The sequence below is a fragment of the Ammospiza caudacuta genome, chromosome Z (assembly GCF_027887145.1).
Source record: "Ammospiza caudacuta isolate bAmmCau1 chromosome Z, bAmmCau1.pri, whole genome shotgun sequence".
NCBI classification, from domain to species: Eukaryota; Metazoa; Chordata; class Aves; order Passeriformes; family Passerellidae; genus Ammospiza; species Ammospiza caudacuta.
In genome coordinates, this window is record NC_080632.1 from 31,872,695 (window position 1) to 31,895,252 (window position 22,558).

At 37.4% G+C, this 22,558-nt stretch overlaps 1 protein-coding gene across 2 annotated transcripts in view; it reads left to right on the top strand.

The window, feature by feature from the left end:
• The window catches only part of FRMD3 (FERM domain containing 3), a 129,854-nt gene extending 107,691 nt beyond the window's left edge, over positions 1–22,163 (top strand). For both annotated transcript variants that reach the window (XM_058823431.1, XM_058823432.1), the window contains exons 9-14: positions 2,192–2,255; positions 3,245–3,333; positions 6,608–6,682; positions 7,242–7,310; positions 10,455–10,576; positions 18,747–22,163. In XM_058823431.1, the coding sequence (XP_058679414.1) occupies positions 2,192–2,255; positions 3,245–3,333; positions 6,608–6,682; positions 7,242–7,310; positions 10,455–10,576; positions 18,747–19,342 (1,015 nt within the window). In that variant the 3' untranslated portion in view covers positions 19,343–22,163. The remainder of the gene's footprint in view (positions 1–2,191; positions 2,256–3,244; positions 3,334–6,607; positions 6,683–7,241; positions 7,311–10,454; positions 10,577–18,746) is intronic.
• Positions 22,164–22,558: the final 395 nt, after the last annotated feature.

Genomic DNA, 22,558 nt, shown 5'->3' on the forward strand with positions numbered 1-22,558 from the left:
TGTAAGAATATTTTAATAAATAAGCATATCTTCTTCTGTGTCTTCTCTTCCTACCATCTTCACCTGCATTTGTTGTCTTTAAGGAGAACCATGTGAATATTACCTTTCCTGCCCCATTATGTTTCTGTTTTAAAGGATTTTAGATAACAGCTACAACTACAACAATAACAAAAACAATAACAATTTAGTCTCATTCAACTCCCAGTGAAAATTATTCCACAGAGTTCATTAGTAAATATAATTTACAAATGCTGAAACTGAGTACATTGATTTTTCAGCTATCTGTAAATCACCAGTGAGGTTTACTGGCAAAGAGCCCACCTTAATCTTTATTTGATTTTTGGAAATATTGCATTTGCTCATTTAATAACCCTCAATTTGAAACCATGAAAAAACTTATTTGGTAAACAGAAGAGAAAGAAATGATAATGCAATTGAATTTATTTTTTTTATGTCTCTTTTTTAAAGAAACGAGTACTTATGCAATTGTCTTTGGGTAGTCTGTTTTGCTTTTATTTGAACTCCTGGACTTACTTAATTTGTTACCCTCACTGAGCCACATTTGAGGAAGAGGTAAAACTGAGCTCCTGCAGATGATGTGAAGAGCAGCTGGGCACACCCTCAGCGGTGTGGTGGAAAGTGACCAGTCATGCTTAGGCACTGATAATCTCATTCTAGCCCTGCTGCTACATGCATGCCAACAGTTGTAAACGTCCTGTCTCTGAGCTCTCAGCCTGTCTTGTGGGATCAAGACAGGCAGAAGGTGGGAAAAAAATGAAGCTGGGCTCCTTGCTGCATATCTGTAGAAACTTTTCTAAGTGTTGAATGACCTGAAATCTTCAGAAGTGTAAAATCAGCATAGTCCTGTCTGTACAACTGAGTTCCCTATGGAGCTCTGGGGACACACCAATCAGCAGCCATCCATTTATAATCATGGGTTTACGGTACAATTTCCCCAGGGTTAATTGCAGATGGCTGTGGTCGCAGTACTTCAGTGGTTTGTGGTTTTGGCACAAGGAAAACATAACAGTAATGTCAGTCTATGGCACACTGAGGAGAGAGTAGCCCTTGCCAAGCATATGCCCACCATACTGTGGGACATGAATCTCACAGCATTTAGCTGCTCATGTCACTTGAGGGTAATGCATCCTCTGGGCGATACGGGCATACTTATTAAGTGCATTAATTTGTAAACCAGATAAAAAAACAAATCAGCGATGGAGGAGGAGCCAATAAACTCAGTGTTACTGTAGAGGCTGAAAACCGGTCTGGTGAGTTTTATCTGAACACTATGCTCTGCTTCTTCCATTTCAGAGGCCTAGAAGTGAGTGCTAGTAGCTGTAAATAATTTTAGCTGAAATTTGCACTGCACAATAAAAAACCCAGATTTGTATTTGAGATTTTATTTTCAATGTAAAAGCTTTCTCAATGATTTTTTGCTTTCTCATGTAAAAGGAAAACTCTTGTTGTAAAGTTTCAGGTATAGCATTGTCCTTGCCTCCAAGATTATTCCTGCTTCAACTCTGACATTCAAAACCCTTAGGGAAATTTGTCAAAAACAGCAGTGGCTCCATTTTAACTCTGGTAATGACAAAATTTCCATTACAATTTAAGCAGAGGCATGGCATTGCCTTTTTGTGGTTCACTGTTATTCCATATGAAGATTGAGCACTTAACCTTGATTAAATTAAATTTTGATATAAATTTTGCAACTCAAAAAGCCTGTCTGTAACAAATACTGCTAAACATGGTCTTTTTCTTCTTGTTGTACTCTGTTACTAAGACGTGATGTGAAGCCTCATAAATGAGTATAGAGAAAAGAATATTATCTTTCCCTCAACTCAGTTACAATAGACATTTTAAGATTTTAAGATGTAAGAGGAATTACAAACTGTGCAGTAAATATAATATAACTACAAGCTTCTGTCTACCTTTGATTTTCTCTTCACTTTCCAGCAAAGTTAACTCTTTGAAGATACATAAGGATGTAAAAGAAATACTCTGGACTTATCTTCTCAAAAAATTTAAGCTATTAAATAATTTTATCCTAAATCTTGTAAGGCCTGTAGAGGGCTTTTGTCATTTGATTGCCTGCTTGACTTTGTTAATCAGGAAAACTTACATGCTAGTTACTTTTCTTACTCATAGATTTATCTTTGTTTCCTATACTTAAATTTTTTTCTCTTTCTAGGTGTGATGTCTACAAGCTGAAATTTGAAGGGAAGACATTTTATGTGTCTGGAGCTCAGAAAGAGGTTGTGTTTAATATTTTTACAGAACTTCTGTACTTGATTAAGATTGTATGAGACATAGCATATGTTTTTAAATAAACAAACTACTAAATCAATAATTGTACTTAATATTATAACTAAAATATAGAATATGAATGAATGTGAGTAAGTTTTGGAAAAATGTCTAATTTGCAAAGGATTGAGACATTTCTCACTTAATATTCACGCTGGGCTATGTGGATTGTTCATGGGTTTGGATGCCTTTGGACTCAAGTTTTAATGTATTTTTAAGTGCTGAAGTTGTACTCACTCACTCTAAAGTATAGAAGATGTCTGTATATGATTGCAAACTCAAGTAAGCATTGATACCTGGATCAATTTGAGGCATTTTTCTGCTAATTACAGTCCCACCCTCAAATTTTGGTGAGCTGAAAAGGTTAGAGTGTGTCTCATAATTAGGTCCTATCACTGGGCTGTTGTCATTGAAATCCTAGAGACTTGCCTACATCAGTTCTTTCCCTAGATCAGAGTGATATATCCTAAGGTTATGGTTTTGAATGGAGGTGAGGAAAAAAAATGAAGGAAGGAAGGAAATAATGCCGGAGGTACCACGACTGCTCATGTGGTTGCAAGGAGGTTTTGATGGTAGGACATCAAGTGGTAGAGAGGAGGGAGAGATGGGTGGTAAGTTGTGCAGCAAAGAATATTGAACTCTGAGATTTCCCTCATTCGATTTTGACCAGTTATACAGTTGTTTTAAAGGCCACTTGGACATATGCTCTTCCTTCCCCCCTTGAAGCATCTCCTTTTCTCTGAAAAAATTGTCTGGGCTGTTTAAATATCAGCTGTGTATGGATTGTGCATCTGTGGGTGAACCACAGATTTACACTATACAGGAAAACTTGGTCTTCAGTGTATCTGGTTAAAGGTCATGCCATCAGGTAGAGCTATTGCAGGCACTGAGAATTCAACATTTTCATTTCTTTCATTTGCTTTCTTTTCCTTGCATTTAGAAGAAGGCTGTGCTGGCATTCCATACCTCTACACCAGCAGCATGCAAGCACCTTTGGAAGTGTGGGGTGGAGAACCAGGCTTTTTACAAGTATGTACACCTGAAGTCATTATCTATAATGAAAGTAAAAAAAAAAAAAAGTGTGTGAGTGGAGGTTTGTTCATTGTGAAATGTTCCATTTAACTAACAGAAGGCAACATGTAAACAGAAATATGCAAGTTAATGGGAAATATTATTTCACTTCAAGCCAGTATTAGAAATAGTTTAAAATATAAATGAGACAGGAGGGTTTTGGCTCCAGCACAATGCTTTTGCTGCTCTGTAGTGAGATATTCGATGGACAGAGTACTGCACTTGTGTCTGGGAACATAGCTGTTAATCTTAGCCCAGCTGTAGAATATCTTGAGAATGAAGGGAAAAAATCTGTCATTCTTGATTCTCTGGGCTCTTGTGCCAGGAGGTAATTGTTCTTCTGCTTGAAATGCAAGGCTTAGTAAGAGTTGATTGAAAAATAAACAGTTCTCTTTAATGATTTAAGGAAGAAAAGAAAATATTCTTAGATGCATTTTGAAAGATACCTGTGATCTTGTTATACATAAAAAGCTTGTAAAGTGACAAAAAATAAAAGTAGTATCTACCTCCTTACTCCCTGAAAAAGATCCTATTAATAATTCCTCATTGAAAATTCCTCTGCATTTTTTCTGCCCTTTCCTGACTTTGTTAGGTCTGTTTATTGATGCTTCCCTCTAGGCACGTAGCTTTTATTCTTGCTACTTAGTGTTTCTTTACAGGCTCTCACATATTTAATAAATATTACTGTTTCTGTGTTGGCACACAGCCAAACCAGGGGGCTGCTGTAAGGGCAAATAAAACAGAAGTAGGAAAAATATATCTTCTAACCAGAATGTTAATGATCTGCTTTAATTTGGAGAAGTGACTCCCTTTAGTTTCAACAGTGATACAATCATATATAATCTATCCAACTGATATATTCAATTGGATAGAAAAAAAGAAACAGGAAGTAGGAACTGGCAAAATGCATTTGTTAATTCTCTATGTTAACATTTACTGTGCTTGAGACTATATCAAGCCTAAATATAGTCTATAAATAAAGACTAATTTGAAGTTTATCTGGAAGCCTTTTCTGTTTTAGTAGATTTAAGCAGGAAAATACTGCATGGTGTTTGAGTAGTTTCATTTCATGTCACAAGAAATAAATTGGGAATAGGAGATTATTTCCCCATAAAGAAAAATTACTTAGAGTAGAAATTAGCTCAATGTAAAAATGTGTCGGGGAGGCTCACAGGAATATCACCTCTCTGTTCTTGTTGTGAAATGGCAGTAATATTAACTATTTGGGTTTTGGTCACAAATACATGGTTTAGGGAGTTTGATCTTGTCTAAATGCCAGATGCCTACCCAGCTGCTCTTTCACTCCCTCTAATCAGCAGGTCAAGAGGAAAAGGTATGATAAAATAGCTTATAGCTTAGGATAAAGATAGAAAGATTGCTTATCAATTACTGTCACAGCAAAAACAGGCCTGAATTGGAGAAATTGAATTTAATTTCCTTTTAACCTTTTCACTCTATTTCAATTTGTCAGCAGAGACAGAACTAAAACCACCTTTCCCTGTTTCATTCCAGGATCACCTTTACTCCTTCATTTCTGACTCCTTTATGTCCTCCTTGTCCTGAGCAGCTCAGGGAGACAGGGAATGGAGGTTGTAGCTCCTCTCTGCTGCTCCTTCCTTCTTATACTCTCCCTGTACTCCAGTCTCCTTCATGAACTCCTCAAGCATGGGCCCTTTCCAAGGGCTTGCAGTCCTTCCGGACAAACCTGCTGTATCTCGTGTTCCTCTCCACAGGCCGCAATGCCTGCCTGGAGCCAGCTCATGTGTGAGCTCTCCATTCCTTCAGAGCATGCTGGCCTGCTGCAGGCTCTTCCATGGGCTGTGGGGAGGATATCTGCTCTGTATTTGGCTGCAGCGCGACAGACTCCTTCCCCACAGTTTTCTCCATTCGTGGAAAGTGCTCCAATACCTGGAGCACCTCCTCCCTCTCACTATTCTCTGACCTTGGTGTGTTCAATGCTGTTTCTCTCATCTATTTTTCTACTTTCCAAATTATTTTATGGAATGGAATTATTCCTTAACAATGATTGCTTAAAGTTACACCCACCTGTTTCAGTTTTGGTGGGTCTTTCAAGAGGACTTCTTTAATAAAATGAAGATTGGAAATGTTATTCAACAGATAGGAATGTGAACAATAGATTGGAATATTGTAATGTTTAATATGCAGAAAAATAACAGTAACGCTTCAAACATGAAACTGAAGCCAAAACCATCTATAAGTAAAGCCTTAAAATTGTAGTTTTGAAAGAGGAAATGTTTTCACACATTTCAGAGAAATAGAGTTGTGCAGTGGGGGCTCTGTTATTTGGCAACATTTGATAATTCTCTTTTGTTTAAGTTCTATATAATACCAACAAGATATTTGAATAAGATTAAAACAGACATAGTCAGACAGTGAAAATAATCCACATCATTGACACTTTGCCTTAATTAAATTTGGTCCTCTCCTCTTCCTAGAAGAGTTTGAGATTTGGAATTTAAGGGAAGGTCATGTTTTCAAAACATGACATGTTTTGAAAAACAGAGCTTTAGTCCTGTCTTGATCCAGGTTCAGGAGTCACTGTTGCAATTATTCAAGTAGATACTAATAATGGACAGTTGTTTACTAGGGTCTGGGAATTAGAGGTGACTGTTCAAAATCAATTTGCCATTTTTCAAGAGGACATCAAGGAAATGGCACATGAGGTGCTCTTCCATGGTCTTTGTAATAAAGATAAAAGGTTGCTATGTACCTGTTGAATACAGAGAAGCAGTAGGGTGTGATGTAGGCTACTAAGAATAGAGAATAAGAATTGACTGAATAGAGATACTGGAGAAGAACCTACTTCAGCAGACAAGTTGTTGTCTTTATTATTTCTTTGTTTTCCTAGTGGAAAAGCAGAAATAGCCATATTTTCCCAAAACAAGCTGGTGTTAAGACACACGTCTCAGAGTCTTTGATATACCATGGTCTTTCCTTCATCCTGGGAATGAAAATTCATAGAGATGCAGCAAGTGTCTGCATTTAATTTTCTTGTTCTCATGACAATCACTTGTTGCATGTTCAGTCATTCTATGCTGTCTGAATGATTTTATGTGTGCTTCATTTTTTGTATAAAGGCCTTAAAAATTGAAAAGCTCATTTTTTGAAAATTACTTTATGGTATAAAAATAACAAAGCTTGTATTTTGCCTTGTTCATTTTTGCTTATCATGTCCTCGAAAAGGTGACAGCCTCTGTTATTTTTTTTCAAGGTATGCAAAATCCAGTCAGATCAAGACAATGTCCAGCAGCAAGATATTTTTTAAAGGCAGTAGATTTCGATATAGGTGGGTGTTTGCTGTTTCTTATTCACAGTAAATCATTTCAGGAAGTAAGAAAATGTAAGTAATTAGTCATGGAAAATTCAGGGTTGTTACTGCTGGAGGGTCTGTTCATGCCTAGCTGATGTCAAGATTTGAAAATCTTCCTGTTGCCTTTTCTAGTGTCACTCAAAAATTAAGCAGCAGTTTTCACGCAGACACTTCTGTCAAGAGTAGTGCCGCCAGCAGATAGCTCCACTTTTGGTGCATCTTCTGCAAAAATTAGGATGTGTGGCCAGTGCAGAGATTTTATGCCCCCTGCAGCTGGGCAGCTCTGAACCAGGTGTGAGATAGATAGTCCGGTTCAACCCATGGTGTTCTACTACAGAAAGTTGCTTTTTTTGTGGTAGCTTTTTGGGCAAGTAGTCAGCACAATTTTATTCTAGAACATTATTTATGCATTTTATTGCAACTTTTTCCCCCTTTATTTTAAATTTCTAAAATGTAACTTAATTTTCTACATTTATGTAGTTCTTGGCATGTATCTTAATATTTACTTGAATATTCCTTTCATCTTTCAATGCAGTGGAAAAGTAGCCAAAGAAGTTGTGGAGGCAAGCTCTAAAATCCAGAGGGAACCTCCTGAAGTTCACAGGTATGTCTTGACATTCAGTATTAAAGTTTAGGACTGGGGAGGATTATTGCTTTCTACAGAAGTATTCTCCCTCATTTTGAGCTTCCACAACTATGCGTGCAAGCCTTAGGAAATATGTGTCTGACAATGTCTCAAAATTCAGACAAATGTCTCCTATAAAGGAGAAACTAATCTGTGCTGCTTTGAAGCTGAGTTTAAATAATCAGTCAGATTGATAACCTATGTTATTTTTTGTGTGCTAGCATGAGCTGTTATTACATGATCCTGACAGAAAAGTACACTCTAGTTTCTTTCCTAGATTTTGTTTGATTTTGGAATTTCTTGGTTTCTATATGTTTTTAGGTATGTTTCAAAGTATACTTCATACCTTTTCCATAATGCAGTCAGATTAAAAAGCATGAAGTTCACTCAGTAAAGAGGAAAAAATATTCAAGAATCTTTTTTTCAGAGGAAAATTTAACTTGTGAGAAATAAGCTGCTAAACCTTGCAAGAAAACTAATGCTTTCGGGTCCTTATCACTCATTGTAGTGACAGTAAAAATTCCTAAGAACCTGGAGAAAGCTCTTCAGAAAAGAAGGAGGCCATCAGGGAAAACTCTTTGCAACTGTTTTTAAAAACAGGTTACTTAACAGTCTGAATATTCTACAGCCATATTCCCTTTTTGCTGAGATTTCATGTTTGGGGGGAATACACATTCTTTACTTTTAATTGAATCTTGCTATTCTGTCTATATTTTGGATAAAAGTAGATTATCTTTACTAAAAGATGGGAATATATTTGCAATAAATATTTATATTATGTTGTCCAGTCACACTATGTAATTAATAGTTAGGCTATGCAGGCATGCTTTCAGACATGTTTTTCCAGATTACATTTTAAAATGAGGTAATTGAAGGTCTAGAATGTGCTAAATGATAACACAGAAGGTAGAATATAAGTGCATCACTGAGGCAGTATAAAGTACTTGGGCACACAAATGCATATTAAATGAGAATAGTTGCTCAGTTTAGGAAATAGCTTATTGCCTACTATCCAAGAGGTTTCTTTGTTCCAGGATAAGAAAATATTTTCACACATTTATTTTTTATCTTGTATTTTGCTTTTCTTTGATTTCTATATTTAAAAGTATTTTAAACACATAATTTAAAAGTTAGTGTACACAAAGAAGCAGATCAGAGAACAAATAAATTTATAAAGCAACATCATATGGATTTAACATCCATAAATAGCAATGTATCTCTTTTATCATTAACCTTCTGAAAAAGCTTGCAATTATAATATTATGGAAGCTCCAAGTTCAGTTTCTTAGAAAGACTAAGGAATATAATGATTTCAGGTGCTTTTATAGCTCAGGATGTGAAATGGGAGACAGAGATAGCTGATCCTTCTAAAAGCACAAGCAGGCAAAAAATATAGAAATTTTTCAGCTCAAAAAAGAGATATGTTTTAAAAAAAGTTTCTTTGTGAAAGAGGATTTGGGGATACGAAATGATGGCTTTTCATCATTCATCAGAAGCAAAACATTCAGAAAAAAATATTGGAACCTAAACATATATCTATTATATCAATGCATCTATATATCAGTATATCTGTATATCTCTATATCTATATAAAGTTTTTCCTCCCTGTGCTCTTACCCTCAAAGTCAATTCAGTTGTACCATGGTTGCATTAAGAAAGAAACATGAGGTTGAGAGGAGGGTATTGCTCACAACCTCTGTGTTTGGATATTACACTCAAAGCTCTGTGTACTGAAAATCTGTGTCATCATGCAGGATTAATGCAGTGGCAAGCTCTTCTGCTGAGCACAAAATGAATGATTTCATTTTTTTTCCAGGGCATGCCTGAAGGAGGGATCTTTGTAAATAAATATGGATCAGAAGCCTGTGGGTGGTCCCAGGCACAACTTATATTTTGGGAGTTGTTTGAGAGCTTTTTACAACAAGAACAAAGGTTCTGCATAAAAAGCCTATGGATTTACCTTTGGGTTGGAGTGACTATAATTACAATATCCTGAGTGAAAACTCTCTGTGGATAGTGAAAATTTAAACTAAATAGTTATCAGAGAATACAAATAAGGATATAAATATCATTGGGCATGTGTTATGGAATATGAAATCATGTCAATTGAGCAAGAAAGCTTGTTTATTCCCACAGAATATTTATTGACAGGTAGTGTGGGTTAAGAGTTGTACACCTGTGTCCCAAGTTTACCTAAACCTTCAGCAACACACAGTTCCATCTTCTGACTTACAATAGGTTCTTTGTTCAGTTTGTTTATGTGGAGTTTTAAGTTGAGCCTTTTGTGCAGACTTGAAATACATTTTGTGAAACTTCAGCATTGTATCAATATACCATGAGAAATTAAGTAAGATACTCTTCCATTTCCTCTTTGCTTTTGTCAAAGTAAATATTTTACAATATAATGGTTAAGATTTACTGCAGGACTCTTGCTTCAGGCCTGTGTCATGTAAATTCTAGATAACATATTCAAAAGAGCCATTTTATATTCTCAGAAATACATTTTTAGGCTAATAAGCATAATGACTGAAGAAAATCAGCAGCATTCCTAAAACTTTCCGGAGCATAAGTAACACCTGCTACCAGGAAAGCCTCTTAGAGTGAAGCAAGACAAGAAAGAAAGCCAGTGTGAGTGCCGGGAGGCATGGTGTAGAGGCAGCATCTGGGGTGTGTGGGCACGAGTGAGAGCACTCTGTATCTGTAAACCACAGGGATACAGTTGTTCCTGCTTTAGTCTTTGATCCTCAGTGCTCAAACTGTAACAAATCCTTTATCCACTTCTGGAGGCAATGGAACAACTTTTCCCATCCTTGAATCCAAATATTAGTGTTTGCTGTGCACTGTGGAGAGGAGCAACCCACTGAAATCCTGCCTGAGACGAAAGGAAGTCAGGCAGTGTAAAGGAGCTAGATCTGGACAAAACTTCTCTCACACTTCAGATGTTGAAATGTTTACACCTGTGGAGGGTGCAACACAACACAGCTGAAAACAGCATTCAATGTGTAGAGCTTATTACAACAGCTCAAGGCCTAGTAATTTATGCAAAATGATTCTGAGATGAGACCTATTGGACTGCAGCTATTTCCAGTAAGCAAACTGCCCCTGTTTTCTCCATTCTTTTAGAACGAGCATCACCCAGAGTCGCAGCTCTCCATCCTTGAACAAGCAACTCATAATCAACATGGAACCTCTGCAGCCTCTCCTTCCTTCTCCCTGTGAGGAGGAAGAGGTTCCTTCAGATGAAGGTGAGTCACTTACCCAATTCCCGCTGATATTTATTACAAAGCATATGGGACAAGATGTGATCCTGACTCAGGGATATGGAAAAAATATAATAATTTTCATTATTCCTAATCATTAAACCTCCGTATGTCATACCCAGTAATGATAACTATCTCAAGAGGCAGTGCATTAGGACTAGGGAATAGGATGAAGGAATATAATGACATGAGAGATATATGGTGAGGAAAGTTACTACTATTTGATTTCGGTTTCAAAAAATCTTTTAAACTGTCAGGCAAAAGGATCTTAGAAAATAAATAGTCTCAAGATGGCACCTTTTTCTGAATAGTGTCAGCAGTCATTCAGGAGTGAAAACTGGCTGTTTACTGCTGGATATTTTGTTTTTCTTGATTCTCTTTACTTTCATATTTCCTTCTTTCTGCTTTAGTCTGCCAATTTAATTTCCTTAGCAAAAAAAAAAAAAAAAAGACATTATTTGCAGATCAGCTGGGAAAGATCTTTAATTTATCTTCTTTGACAAAATGGGACATGATTGGAAGATAAGTCTGAATTTATTCGGTATAACAATGTTTTGCATGCATTTCTTTATTTCTTGATATTTTTAATATCACATTGAACAACTTTCTTTTTGAGATACAGTCACTACAAACAATGACATGAACACCATTGCCACCTTAAATAGGGATAATTGCCTTTGTCCTAATAAAAAGGAAGCCAACCAAACAAAATCTGACACTAATTCTTGCTTGAGATGTAGTGAGGTAATTGTTTCAGAGGTTGGGAAATACAATATTTGCTGTTGCTTTGTTCTAGTCAATGAAAACCAGAAAAATCTGAGTGAGTATCTTCCTTTTCATGGTAGTATGTCTTAATTTTATTTTATAGGAGTTGTATGAACATGTTTTGTTCATTCTTCAGAGTTTGGACACTGAATGTAGCAAGTACAGGGTGAATTACCTTGTCTGTGTTCGTACTTTATTACAATTAGTAGTAGCAGCTGTTAGTTTTAACTGAGAATTTGCCTTCTAGCAGCCAAGTACCATGGCTGTGCTTCCTCTGGGCAGTTGTCACGACTGCAGAGCAACAACAGCTTGCTCTGTATCCTGTAACCACACTTACAACTCGAGGCAATGAAATCCATTTTTGGAAACTGGTGACTTCTTGCTAAGTGCTCACCCGACAGTGCTTGTTTTAAATGTTTGTGTTACGTAAGTTTGAAAATTACATTTCCTTTCAGTCAGACAGATTGTTGTTACTATGATGAGCTAATAGACATATTTGCTGGTGGTATTTAACTGCATACTTTATATGTTGTTAAATATCACCAGATGCTAAGTTAACAGTATTTAGACTTTTACAGGCTTTTCCTGCATAAAACTTGGCAATATTATCAAATTGCAGCTTGAACTGATCTCAAAGCTCTTCGACAGTGATGCTGGCTCTCTTCCCAATATCCACTTCTGTGGGTTCCCACCTTCTCCCTTGCATCAGCACTAATCACAACAGTGTGAACTAAGAGAAGGAGTTAAAAAATAAACCAACAACCAAAAAAAAAAAAAAAACCAAAACCAAGAAAACAAAAAAACCCATAAAATAATCCCAAAAATAAACAAAAAAATGAACCAAAAAACCCAAAACCCAACCAAATAAAAAGTAAATAAAATAAATTCAAAACAACAAAACCAAACTAAACCCAGTAACAACCGCAAACCAAATTAAAACATAAAACCCAAAACCAAACAAAAACCCCTTAACTGTGCAGTCTCCTATTATTGCCTGACTCAACTATTGACTGGATCATCAAGAGAGTCAGCCAAGGTCCTGTGTTGGGGTAAGAGCATGAGCAGGAGGTGGGGAGCGGGGAGGCATACAGCCCTGAGACTGACACAACTACCTTGGGAGACTGCTTTTAGTGTGCTACAGACATGAAATAGCCTTGGTATCTCTGTATATGTCTCAGCACAGTGAAGCATACTTTCATTTTGTTGTTCAAAAGGCAAAAAAGTCAGTGTTATCAGATGAATAATTCATGCATGAAATCTCAGCACAAAAATATCAGGTGACCAAAATGAAACTTTCACTACTTTGTTGAAACTACATTAATATCCTGTGACTGGAGAGGTATGGTATTGCCTTATTAAAAAAATAGTCTACTCAAAAAGGTGAAGCTGTGATAGCATCTGGTGCTAGAAAATCTGGAGACAATGGACTTGCATCTGCAAAGGCAGTAGTCTGTCCAAAATCAGACAGTAAAAGAAGGCAGCCACAGAATCTGTATAGCAGGACTGCAAGAAACATAATGTGTTCAGCTACACATGGAGCAAGAACTGAGCTATGCTCAGTGCTGGTGAGGCTGAACCTCAAATTCTCAGTTCAGTTCTGGGTCTGTCATTGCAAGAATGCCATTGAGAGGCTGGGGAATGTCCAGAGAAGGGCACTGGTGTGAGTGAAGGATCTGGAGCCCAAGTCCTGTGAAGAGCACTTGGGGGACCTGGGGTTGTTTAGTCTTGAGGAGGCTTGGGGTGACCTTACCAGTCTCTACAACTCCCTGAAAGGAGCGTGCAGCCAGGTGGGGATTAGTCTTGTCTCCCAGGTAATAAATAATAGACAAGAGAAAGTGGCCTCACATTACGCCTGAGAAGGTATAGTTTGGATATAAGAAAAATTTCCTTACCAAAAGGATGGTCAGATATTGGGACAGACTGTCCAGGGACATGGTTGAACCAACAACCTCCATGGAAGCATTCAAAAGGTGTGTGGGTATGGTGCCTGGGGACATGGCTTAGTGGTGAACACAGCAGTGCTGGTTAACAGACTTGATGGTCTTTCCAACCTAAATGATTCTATGAGCAGGAGTGAGCACACATCTGCTACCATCAGTCTAACTGTCCGTCTCTGTGTGGGTGCTTGGCTGTGTAAAATTTGGTTGTAGAGGAGAGTTGTGTGGAGCTTTTGTAGCTATAACTATTTAAAATTTTTTTAGATAGTCTCTTGCTGAGAGTTAATATAGAGAATTAATATAGACTCAGAGTTTCTGAGTCAGTTGTAAGATTTTAAGATTTCTCCCTTACTTATGTGTAGATAAAATTATGGGGAACAATTTGAAACTAACACAGTCATTTCTCTTTTGCATAAGCATGGTCACATGAAACATAAACAATAGATTTTACTTCTCAACATCAGTATGTAGGAATACACTGGCCTTTTTTCTCCTTGCACTAAGATTTGACGCCTTGGATATTTTTATAATTCTGTGTGGTTCAGCTGTTATGCTAGCAACTGCTAGCTCAGATGGATGTTGTGGAAGTTTGCAATGTTATGAGGCATTTGGAAATGTGTCAAATGTTGGAAATCTTTCACAACCTTGTCTGGCTGACACTTGAATCCTTGTATAGGCCTTCCTTTATGTATTGAAGACATTGGTGGTTAGATTTTTGTAAAAATTCATGCTTTCCAGTTTTTGTAGCTGCATATACAATGAAGAGTTAACCTCTTTTAGTTAGGATTTAATGATCCTGTTTTGGCTCTTATGACAGTTATGAGAATAAAAATGAGAAAAGAAGACAGAATCTTATTTTTGAAGGGATGAAAAAATGGAGATAGGAAGCAAACGGGTACTTGATCTTTCCTCACACCCACAAAAAAGTGTTTGCAGAGAAGGAAAGGAAGAGAGAAATCTTTGCTCTGGCAGAGGAAGAAAACAGGACCTTTGCTGGATATTTGTACTATACTGTGTAAGAAAAAAGGCTGTGTAAGAAAAAAGAGCCATCATAAAAATGCTTTCCAAAAAGCTTAATTGAAGCAGATGTCTTTTACGAGAGAAACAGCTGGGTGTAAAATAGACATTTGCAGGACTCCCTCCCCGGCCGCTCTCTTTCCCACATATTTGCATACACATCACTGATTTTTCGGTACAAAGAGAACAGATACTGAGGATTCGGGTAGTACAATGTCATAAACATTACAGGTGAGTTCTCTGGGGAGTGAGAGACTACATCCCCACCAGTACACTCCTTCCAGTTTGTCTCTTCTCTGTGGCTTTGGTGTACCAGGAAAGAGTTTCCTTCCCACTAGGATAGTGTGATGTTATGCATATGGTTGCCTTCCAGCTCCCAGCTGGAGCAAGTTATCAGCAGCCAGCATAGGTGCATCATGCATTTTTGGGAACGTGTATATCTCTGCTGGGCAGGAACAGGGAAGTGCCCAGCCTTCTGAAACAACAATTCTTTCTGTCCAAGGAGAATCTGTCCAACAACTGTCCTCAAGCAGGAGCTGGAGCTCATACATAAAGAGAGAATTTTTTTTCCCAGTCCTAGAAATTTTCTGTTCTTCTTTTACATGGGTAGGTCAGGTTCTTATTCTAGGCTAGAAATTAATGTATTTTGGTCTCACTGGTTTGCTTTGTGGGTAAGATTTGTAAGCACAGCATGGGATTTTTCCATTGTATTTACATGTTTCACAAATAATTTCCAGGCAGTGATGGGGAACTGACATTACTGGCATATTAAAGCATTTTAGAAAAATAATGGGATTATGGATGCTGGCCTCTTTTTTAACTGCACTATGTTTTGGTGCCTTAGATATTTTTATGCCTCTGTGTGTGGTTCAGCTGTTATGCTAGCAACTGCTAACTGAGATGGGTGCTGTGAAAGTTTGTATTGTACATTATGAGGCATTTGGAAATGTTTAAAAATAACCTCTGGTTCTGTTCCCTGCTGGGATATTTTTGTTGGCCATGTTAGAAGCTTGTCATTTGATTCATTGAGAGCAACCTGTGTGTTAGTCTCTTGAAACTCGGTGGGAACTTAATAAAAGGTCAAAGCTGGTATGGCTAGAGCTTTTACAAGACTTTGAGAAGAGGAATTAATAGTCAACATGGTGAAATGTCTTGTAAAAATCCAGACCAAGAGAAGCATTCATTTGCGGATGGTTAACCACTGCAACAAGGAAGTGTGCATTCGTTTACTGCGGCATGGCTCCAAGATCACAGCCAGAAGGGCTGGTAAATTTAAATTTATTTTACTCAATCCTCTTTTTTAAACCCTCTTACCCCAGTTTAAGTTAATAGTTGTTTCTTGGAAAGGAACTGTACTGTAAATGACATTTACAGCAGAGAATAAGGACAATTTACTGACAAGAATGAAGTGGCAAATGGAGAATGAATGAGAAAAAAACATAAATTTATTTATTAACTTACAGAAATTTGTAGATTTATTTGTTAATTGGTAACAAATGAGGGACTGGAATTTTACCTTTGTATTTTTCTGTGACTGAGGTTGGGAGAAACACTTTGAAACTATAGCAATTTATGCCAAAATGAAATAGTTGTTAAGCTAGAACATAGTAGATTTTAAATATGAGCTGAATGCAATAGTTGAGTTTTCCATTTTGTAACTTTATCTGGTTTATTTTTCTTGATACTGAATAATTTCATTGACTGAATAATAGTTCTAAGGCTGGTGGAGGAAGGTAGAACTTGGGCAGTCTGATTTATCTCCCTTTTTCACTACACACGGGAAGAGTGCAACCCAAGAAACAAAAAGCATTCAGTATTGCTATGAACGGCAAAGGGGTGTTTTTTTTAGGAAATGACTTTGCTAAAGATCCCCTTCACTAAATATGTCCATTTCCGTAATGTCATAGGACATTTTAAAATTTGTTTTTCCATGCTTTCTGTAGTACTGATAATTTTTGATGTATGGGCTTGAATGGGCTTTGATGTATGGGCTTTGATGTATAGGTTGAATTGTTTCAGTTTTTACTAACCTATGTTAAATCTTTGCATTGAATCTTCATTTCAGCAGATTAGTTTTTAATCAAAGAATTAACTGAAAGTGTTCTGGCAAAGATTAGAATATTGTTACTCTTTTGATATCTGAAATTTAGAAAGCAGTGAGTGCAGTAGCTACATGAGAAACTGCTTCTTGCAGTGATTTGTCTTTGAGTAGCAGCAGCGACTGGTTGTCTTTGTTTCCTGAGTTCACCACTCAGTGAAGACAGCAGAATCTATCAGAATACACCTAACTCCCTTGATTGAAACATAGTAGCAAAATTGAAAAAGCATTATTATTGATGTGTGTTTTGTACTTTTACATCTCAGAGGTTAAATACTGGTTTCAAATAGATGCAAGACATCTTGGTTTAATATAATGACAGCAATAAGAGGTTTGTATGCTGGGACTACATTAGTTCTTAAACACCTTGAATTTGTAGTACTGTTCATTTTGAACAGTATTGCTATTTCTTTTGAAGTGAACATGCAAAACAATGTACATATATACATATATATATATACACCAGCATATAGCACCAAAGCACAGGAGGTAGCTAGTGCAGGACTCCTAAAATGGCACACAACTCCTTGGGAGAGCCCCATTGCAACACCTTCAGAACAAATGTTGTTCAGAACAGTGCTGACTCGTGCTGGGAGGGGTCACCCAAAGCTGAGTGGGAATGCTGAAATGTCCCACTTGCCCTTTTGCTTGGGTGCTAAACTTTCACATCAGTACTTGGCACTTTCCAGCCTCACTGGCCTTGGCGTGGGGCTGGGCACTGAGCCACTGCAGTCCCATCAGCAGCTCCTTCTGTCTCTGAGCTGCCGACAGATGTACCTTGCCTTCTCATTCCCGCTCCCACAATACACACTTCTCTCCCTGATGCTTCCTTCAGTCCCGTTGCTGCTTAATCCTCTTTCTGGCAGGGGATCAACAACTCTGGATTGAACTCCTTCCAGGCCAAGGGGAAATGGAAAACAGGCATCCCAGAATGCCCACCATGCAGTAAGCTCTGCTCTGCTTCTGCCTCTGTGCTTTGTGTGCTCTTTATGTGGAGAGCAGAGCAGTGGCCTCCAGTGTCTGTACTAGCTGTGACATTGGGCACCATGACACAACACAGCTGGGAGGCGAGCTGTAATGCCACAAAACATCCAACTGATATGAACTGGCAGCTGGGACAGGGCTTTGCTCCCTTCTGGAAGTTCCCACTAGACTAAAGCAAGCAGTAATGGCCGGCAGGAAAGTCAGGTCACTGCCTAAAAAAGAGTTACTATAAACTGTCATTGATTAACTCTCCTTGAAAAGCTATAACAGGTGTCTTTTATAAGCATGGGATGTGGGTATGGTACAAATCTGTGACCTTCTGTTTCTGAGGGCAGGAGGTCTGGCTGTGATGCAAATCCTGCTTGATATAGATCCTGTGTAGGGAAATATTTAAATGCAATGCCATTCTAAAGTCTGTCTCATTTTTCTACATTTTCTTGGTGACATTCCTGCACTTTGCTCACATGACAAAATCACCTTCTCCTTCCCTCTGAAAGGTCATTCTATTCATAGTGCAGATGAATTTTGTCTACATGGAAAATAAGCAAAGGATACATGATATTTCTAGAGGAAAAAGTAAAAAGGACAGGAAGGATTTCTCCTAATTGCAGCCTGGCTGGCCTTTTTTGTTTGCATGTGTGTATGAAATGTTCCTAGCACTGTACTTTCTGGACCATATCTAATTTTCCATTTGTCTCTTTAAAATGAATGTATGTTCACTCTTGTTTCTTTCTCCAGTATTAAAGGCTGTTATAGGTGTGTAATTGTGTTTCTGGTAAGCAAAGCCCTGTGCAGGATATCCAGCCAACAGACAACGTGTGAACTGAATTTTTTAATAAGCAGAGTCTACATTCTTCTGAGGTGCTGTACTTCCAGCAACTGCAGCTTCCTAAGAATGGCGGAGCTAGAGCTGCCCTTCATTTTGCTAATCCTCAGCTGCTGGTTTTGGCCCCTGTAGAAGTACTAGCAGCTGACAACTTTTATGTCAGACTTCTTGCACGTTCATGTTCACAGCCGAGGACCAAAATAATGTCATGTCTTATTCAGCTGTTCATGCTCCTGGCTTGGAGCAATCACAGTGTTTGGTGCTGTCTTTTCTGCTTTGCGCTACACTGTTATCATTGGTAGCTACATCAGACCCTCTTAAGCAGATCTGATGTACTGCAGCATTGTAAAGATACTGCCCTCTTCAAAAAGCTTTTCCAGTTTTTGATAATTATGTACAGTCTGGTTTTAATACACAAAATTATTGCAGAATATTCTTTCCATACATCTATTTTATACTCCTGGAAGGCTGACTTTTGCCCCCAGGCTGTGAGAAATTTAGTATTATTTTTTCATCTCATTTCTTCAGGTATCCAGCTGCCAAAGGAAGAGGAGATTTCAGTACCTGTGACTTCAAGCTCTCCAGTAAAGGATACTGGGAAGGATGTTGATTTTGCCATTGAACAGGAAGAGAAGATGAAAGAGGAACCCTTAACCATCTCAGAGCTGGTATACAATCCAAGTGCCAGCTTGCTGCCCACACCGGTTGATGATGAGATTGACATGCTCTTTGATACCTGCCCAAGAGCAGAGAATGAGAAAGATGATACCGATTCATTTGAGGAACTTGAAGCAGATGAAAATGCATTTTTAATTGCAGAGGAGGAAGAACTGAAAGAAGCTCGGAGAGCCCTCAGGTGGAGCTATGACTTTCTGATGGGCAACATAGAGGTGAACGCTTTTGTGAAGAGTTTCTCCAGACTTTTTCTTGTAGGCCTTGGACTATTGTTGTTTGTGTTCCCCCTTTTCCTTGTGCTCTTGGAGTCGGACCTTCAAATCTCTTTCCTTCATGAAATCCGCCAGACACCGGAGTTTCAGCAGTTTCATATTGAATATTACTGCCCCCTTAGGCAGTGGATGGCTTGCAAAATAAACTTCATTCGTGACATTCTGGGCAGTTTTTAAATTTTACATTAATATAGTACAACTAAGGGCTATATTCAAAATTTCAGTTAGTGACAGCTTTCGATAATGCCCCTGGGCCCATCTGTTGGCAGCTGCCTTCATATCCTCATTTAGTGTTTTCATTACAGACTTGTCAGGTTCTTAAGTTCCCTTTACATACTTAAATTGCCATTTTAGTTACCAGCTTATACAGTCACCTCTCAATAACCAAAAAGAAGCTTTATTTAATTACATTTCAGACTTCTATCTCATTTATTACATTATATAAGATAGGGTCACAATAAATTTCATTGTCCTTAACCTTTCAATCATGACACTAAAACTGATGATATTGAAAGAAAACCTTTTTGAATATACTCCTTAGTGAAACAATCTCTTCTAACCAATGCCTATACAAGCAATGTTTATGCTGGGTTTTTGGGTTTTGTTTGTTTTTCTGTTTGTTTGTTTTTTATATTTTTATGTGTTTAAGATATTTTGGTAAATTTTTAGTAAAAGACAACTTATGATGTTATTTAAATGTACACATTGGTAAGAATAATGTAGAGGGGCATGCAGGGTGTTTTTAGTGTTTTACCAATTCTTTGTTTTTAAACTATGGCTGGAGAATGAATTTAATGTAGCTCTACACAAAAGGACTGTGTTTGGGAAACAGAAAGTTCACTCAAGTTCTGTAGGGGCTGCCTGGGCAAGGTGAAATGACAGCAAGTATGCAAAAGAATTTCTGAAAGGCACAGTTCTAAAGCTTGGGGAAGTGGGCAGAACTGAAATGATCCTTCTTCTTATCTGTCAGGTTGTCTTCCACTTTATCAGTTCTGTAGAAAGTCCTTACAAGATAGTCCAAGTACGTTTAGAGAAAGATTGAGTCTTCAGTCTAAATGTAGATTATTGTACATAACGGAAGACAATAATAATAAGTAGCAAAAAAAAAAAAAAAAAAGAAAAAAAAAGAAAAAAGAAAAAAAGGATGCAAAAATAAATCAGTAGGTGAGCAAGCTACTTTTTAAAATCATAAAGAAGATAAAAAGATGAAAAAGGAATAAATTTTTCATACTTCTTTTAAAAAGCAAAGCATTAGGCTGTACAGTTGATGTCAAAATAATCTACTGGCTCACACTTAAAGGCTTAAACACTTTAAGAGATGAATCTTCATGCTTGATGCCCTTTATGACTAATCTCTAAGACAACATATTTTCTGTGCATAGTAATATACTTCCTTTCACATATAGCACCATACTCACCCTCATTCCTTGTTATTATGAGCCCAGTTACAAGATCTAATGCTGTTTTGTGTAACATGGATTTGTATATCTAAAAGTATTCCAATATAGCTTAGAGAACATACGTATGTAAAATCTTGTCAATGCTGAGAGCATTTGAAGACCCTCAAATATACCACAGAGGTTGTATCTAAGACAAGAAAGTTTTTATCCCTCCTCTCCCACAATCTTAGTGCAGCCTTGTTTCATATTTAAATTAAAGTACTTGAATTTTGGCTTCAGACTCTTTCTCCTGCTTAGACATTTATGAATCGGAAACATATTTGAGGCTATTTTATTAGATGTGCATTTTACACATTGCAACCACGTCTAATTCCTACTAAATAAATTCCATTAATTTCAGTTACAGGGAATCTCTTTTGCTTGGTTTTCTCTTGTAAGCCTTTGCAAGTGTCTAGTTTTAAAATGGCAATTTTCATAGAGGATTTTTCCTTCCCTTCTAATCTTCTCCAGTTTTTAAAAGACAGAACAGTTACAGGGCTTAGGAGTTCCTTTCCTCAGCTGAAAACTTTTGGATTACTCTTCATCTCCCCTCCAACAAAGGCTAAATTAAAAAACTGTGTTTTTTATTGTCTTTGTTTGTCCTTTATAATCTGTGTCCCAGAAGAATCATTAATGATTAGTTATTTAATGTCTATTTCTTCCTGTGCTACTTGCAGCTAAATGATCCTTTCCCACAAGGTAATAATCATTCAGTCTAATAGAAATGGAGAGTGAACTAATGTAGACATTTGATCTTAACTTGAAATTATTCATTTGCATTGTTTCTAAATATAGGGGTCAGAAAAGGTGTTTTCAGTGGTGAAGGCTGTGAGAGCAGACATCCTGATGGACTGTGAAGACATGGTTCCATACAACCTCCTAGAAAGTCTGAGAGTCACTTAAAAAAAAAAAATGGTTACGATAGACTTGTCCCTGTGCACCCCAGAAGTAGTAGTATTGCAATGCTTGATTTAACTCTTGTCAGAAAATAGCTCAGTTGCATCAGAACATAATCTCAAAAATTGAGCAGTGCAGTGGAGTTTTGTGCAGGGTTAGATGCAAGTGTGTGTGCACATGAGCTTGCATTTACTAACCACGTGCATACATTCACATCTGGCCTTTTAATATTCTCACCTTTCCTTCCTGATATTCCCTGGTCTATCAAAGTAATTTAACTAAAAGTCATGAAAGTGTTATAACTTAAAGGCCAGGACCATGTCATACACAGAAGGATGTGGTTGGGCACATTAAGAGAGTGTAGCAGCTTTTTACTGGTAAAGATGACAGACTTGGACTGTGGAGTGTCTATAGGTACAATATTGTGTATTTCTGTCTGTGCTTGGATTATATTGTAAAATGTTATGTACTTGAAATCTATTTTGTGGTTTGTCCAACATTTATAAACACAACTCTGGGAAGTATTAAAAATGGTTTTATTTCATGGAGTGTAAGGGGAAAATATACCTGTAACTTGAGCCTTATCTTTGTACAGTGAATTTCACATTTCTATATGTCAACATCCTGATTGTTTTGTATGTTGATATGATGGCAGAAATCCCTAATAAAATTACACTGGAGAAAAGCTTTCTGTAGTTATGACAGTTTGTATGGGGAAAGATTTTCTATAAATGATACTTTTTGACATGAAGTACATGGAATATAATATAGTAGAGATTTCTCATTACTTTTACAATGTTTTCAATATGATTTTCTTCATTCATCAGCTGGTGAGACACTAAAAAGTACTTTAAAATAGGATGTTATTAACATGGTTTCAGGCTCATTTACCAAGAGACTGTTGGTTTGCCTGGTAACCACATAAGAGTGAGTCAGAGTACTGAGATACAATTGCTGCACACTGAATGAAAACTGAGAGGCTTGTTTACAGTCAGGCCATGGTAGTGGACACGTGGCTGTGATTTGTAGAGGCAGGTCTAGCTAGAGTGTTATGTAG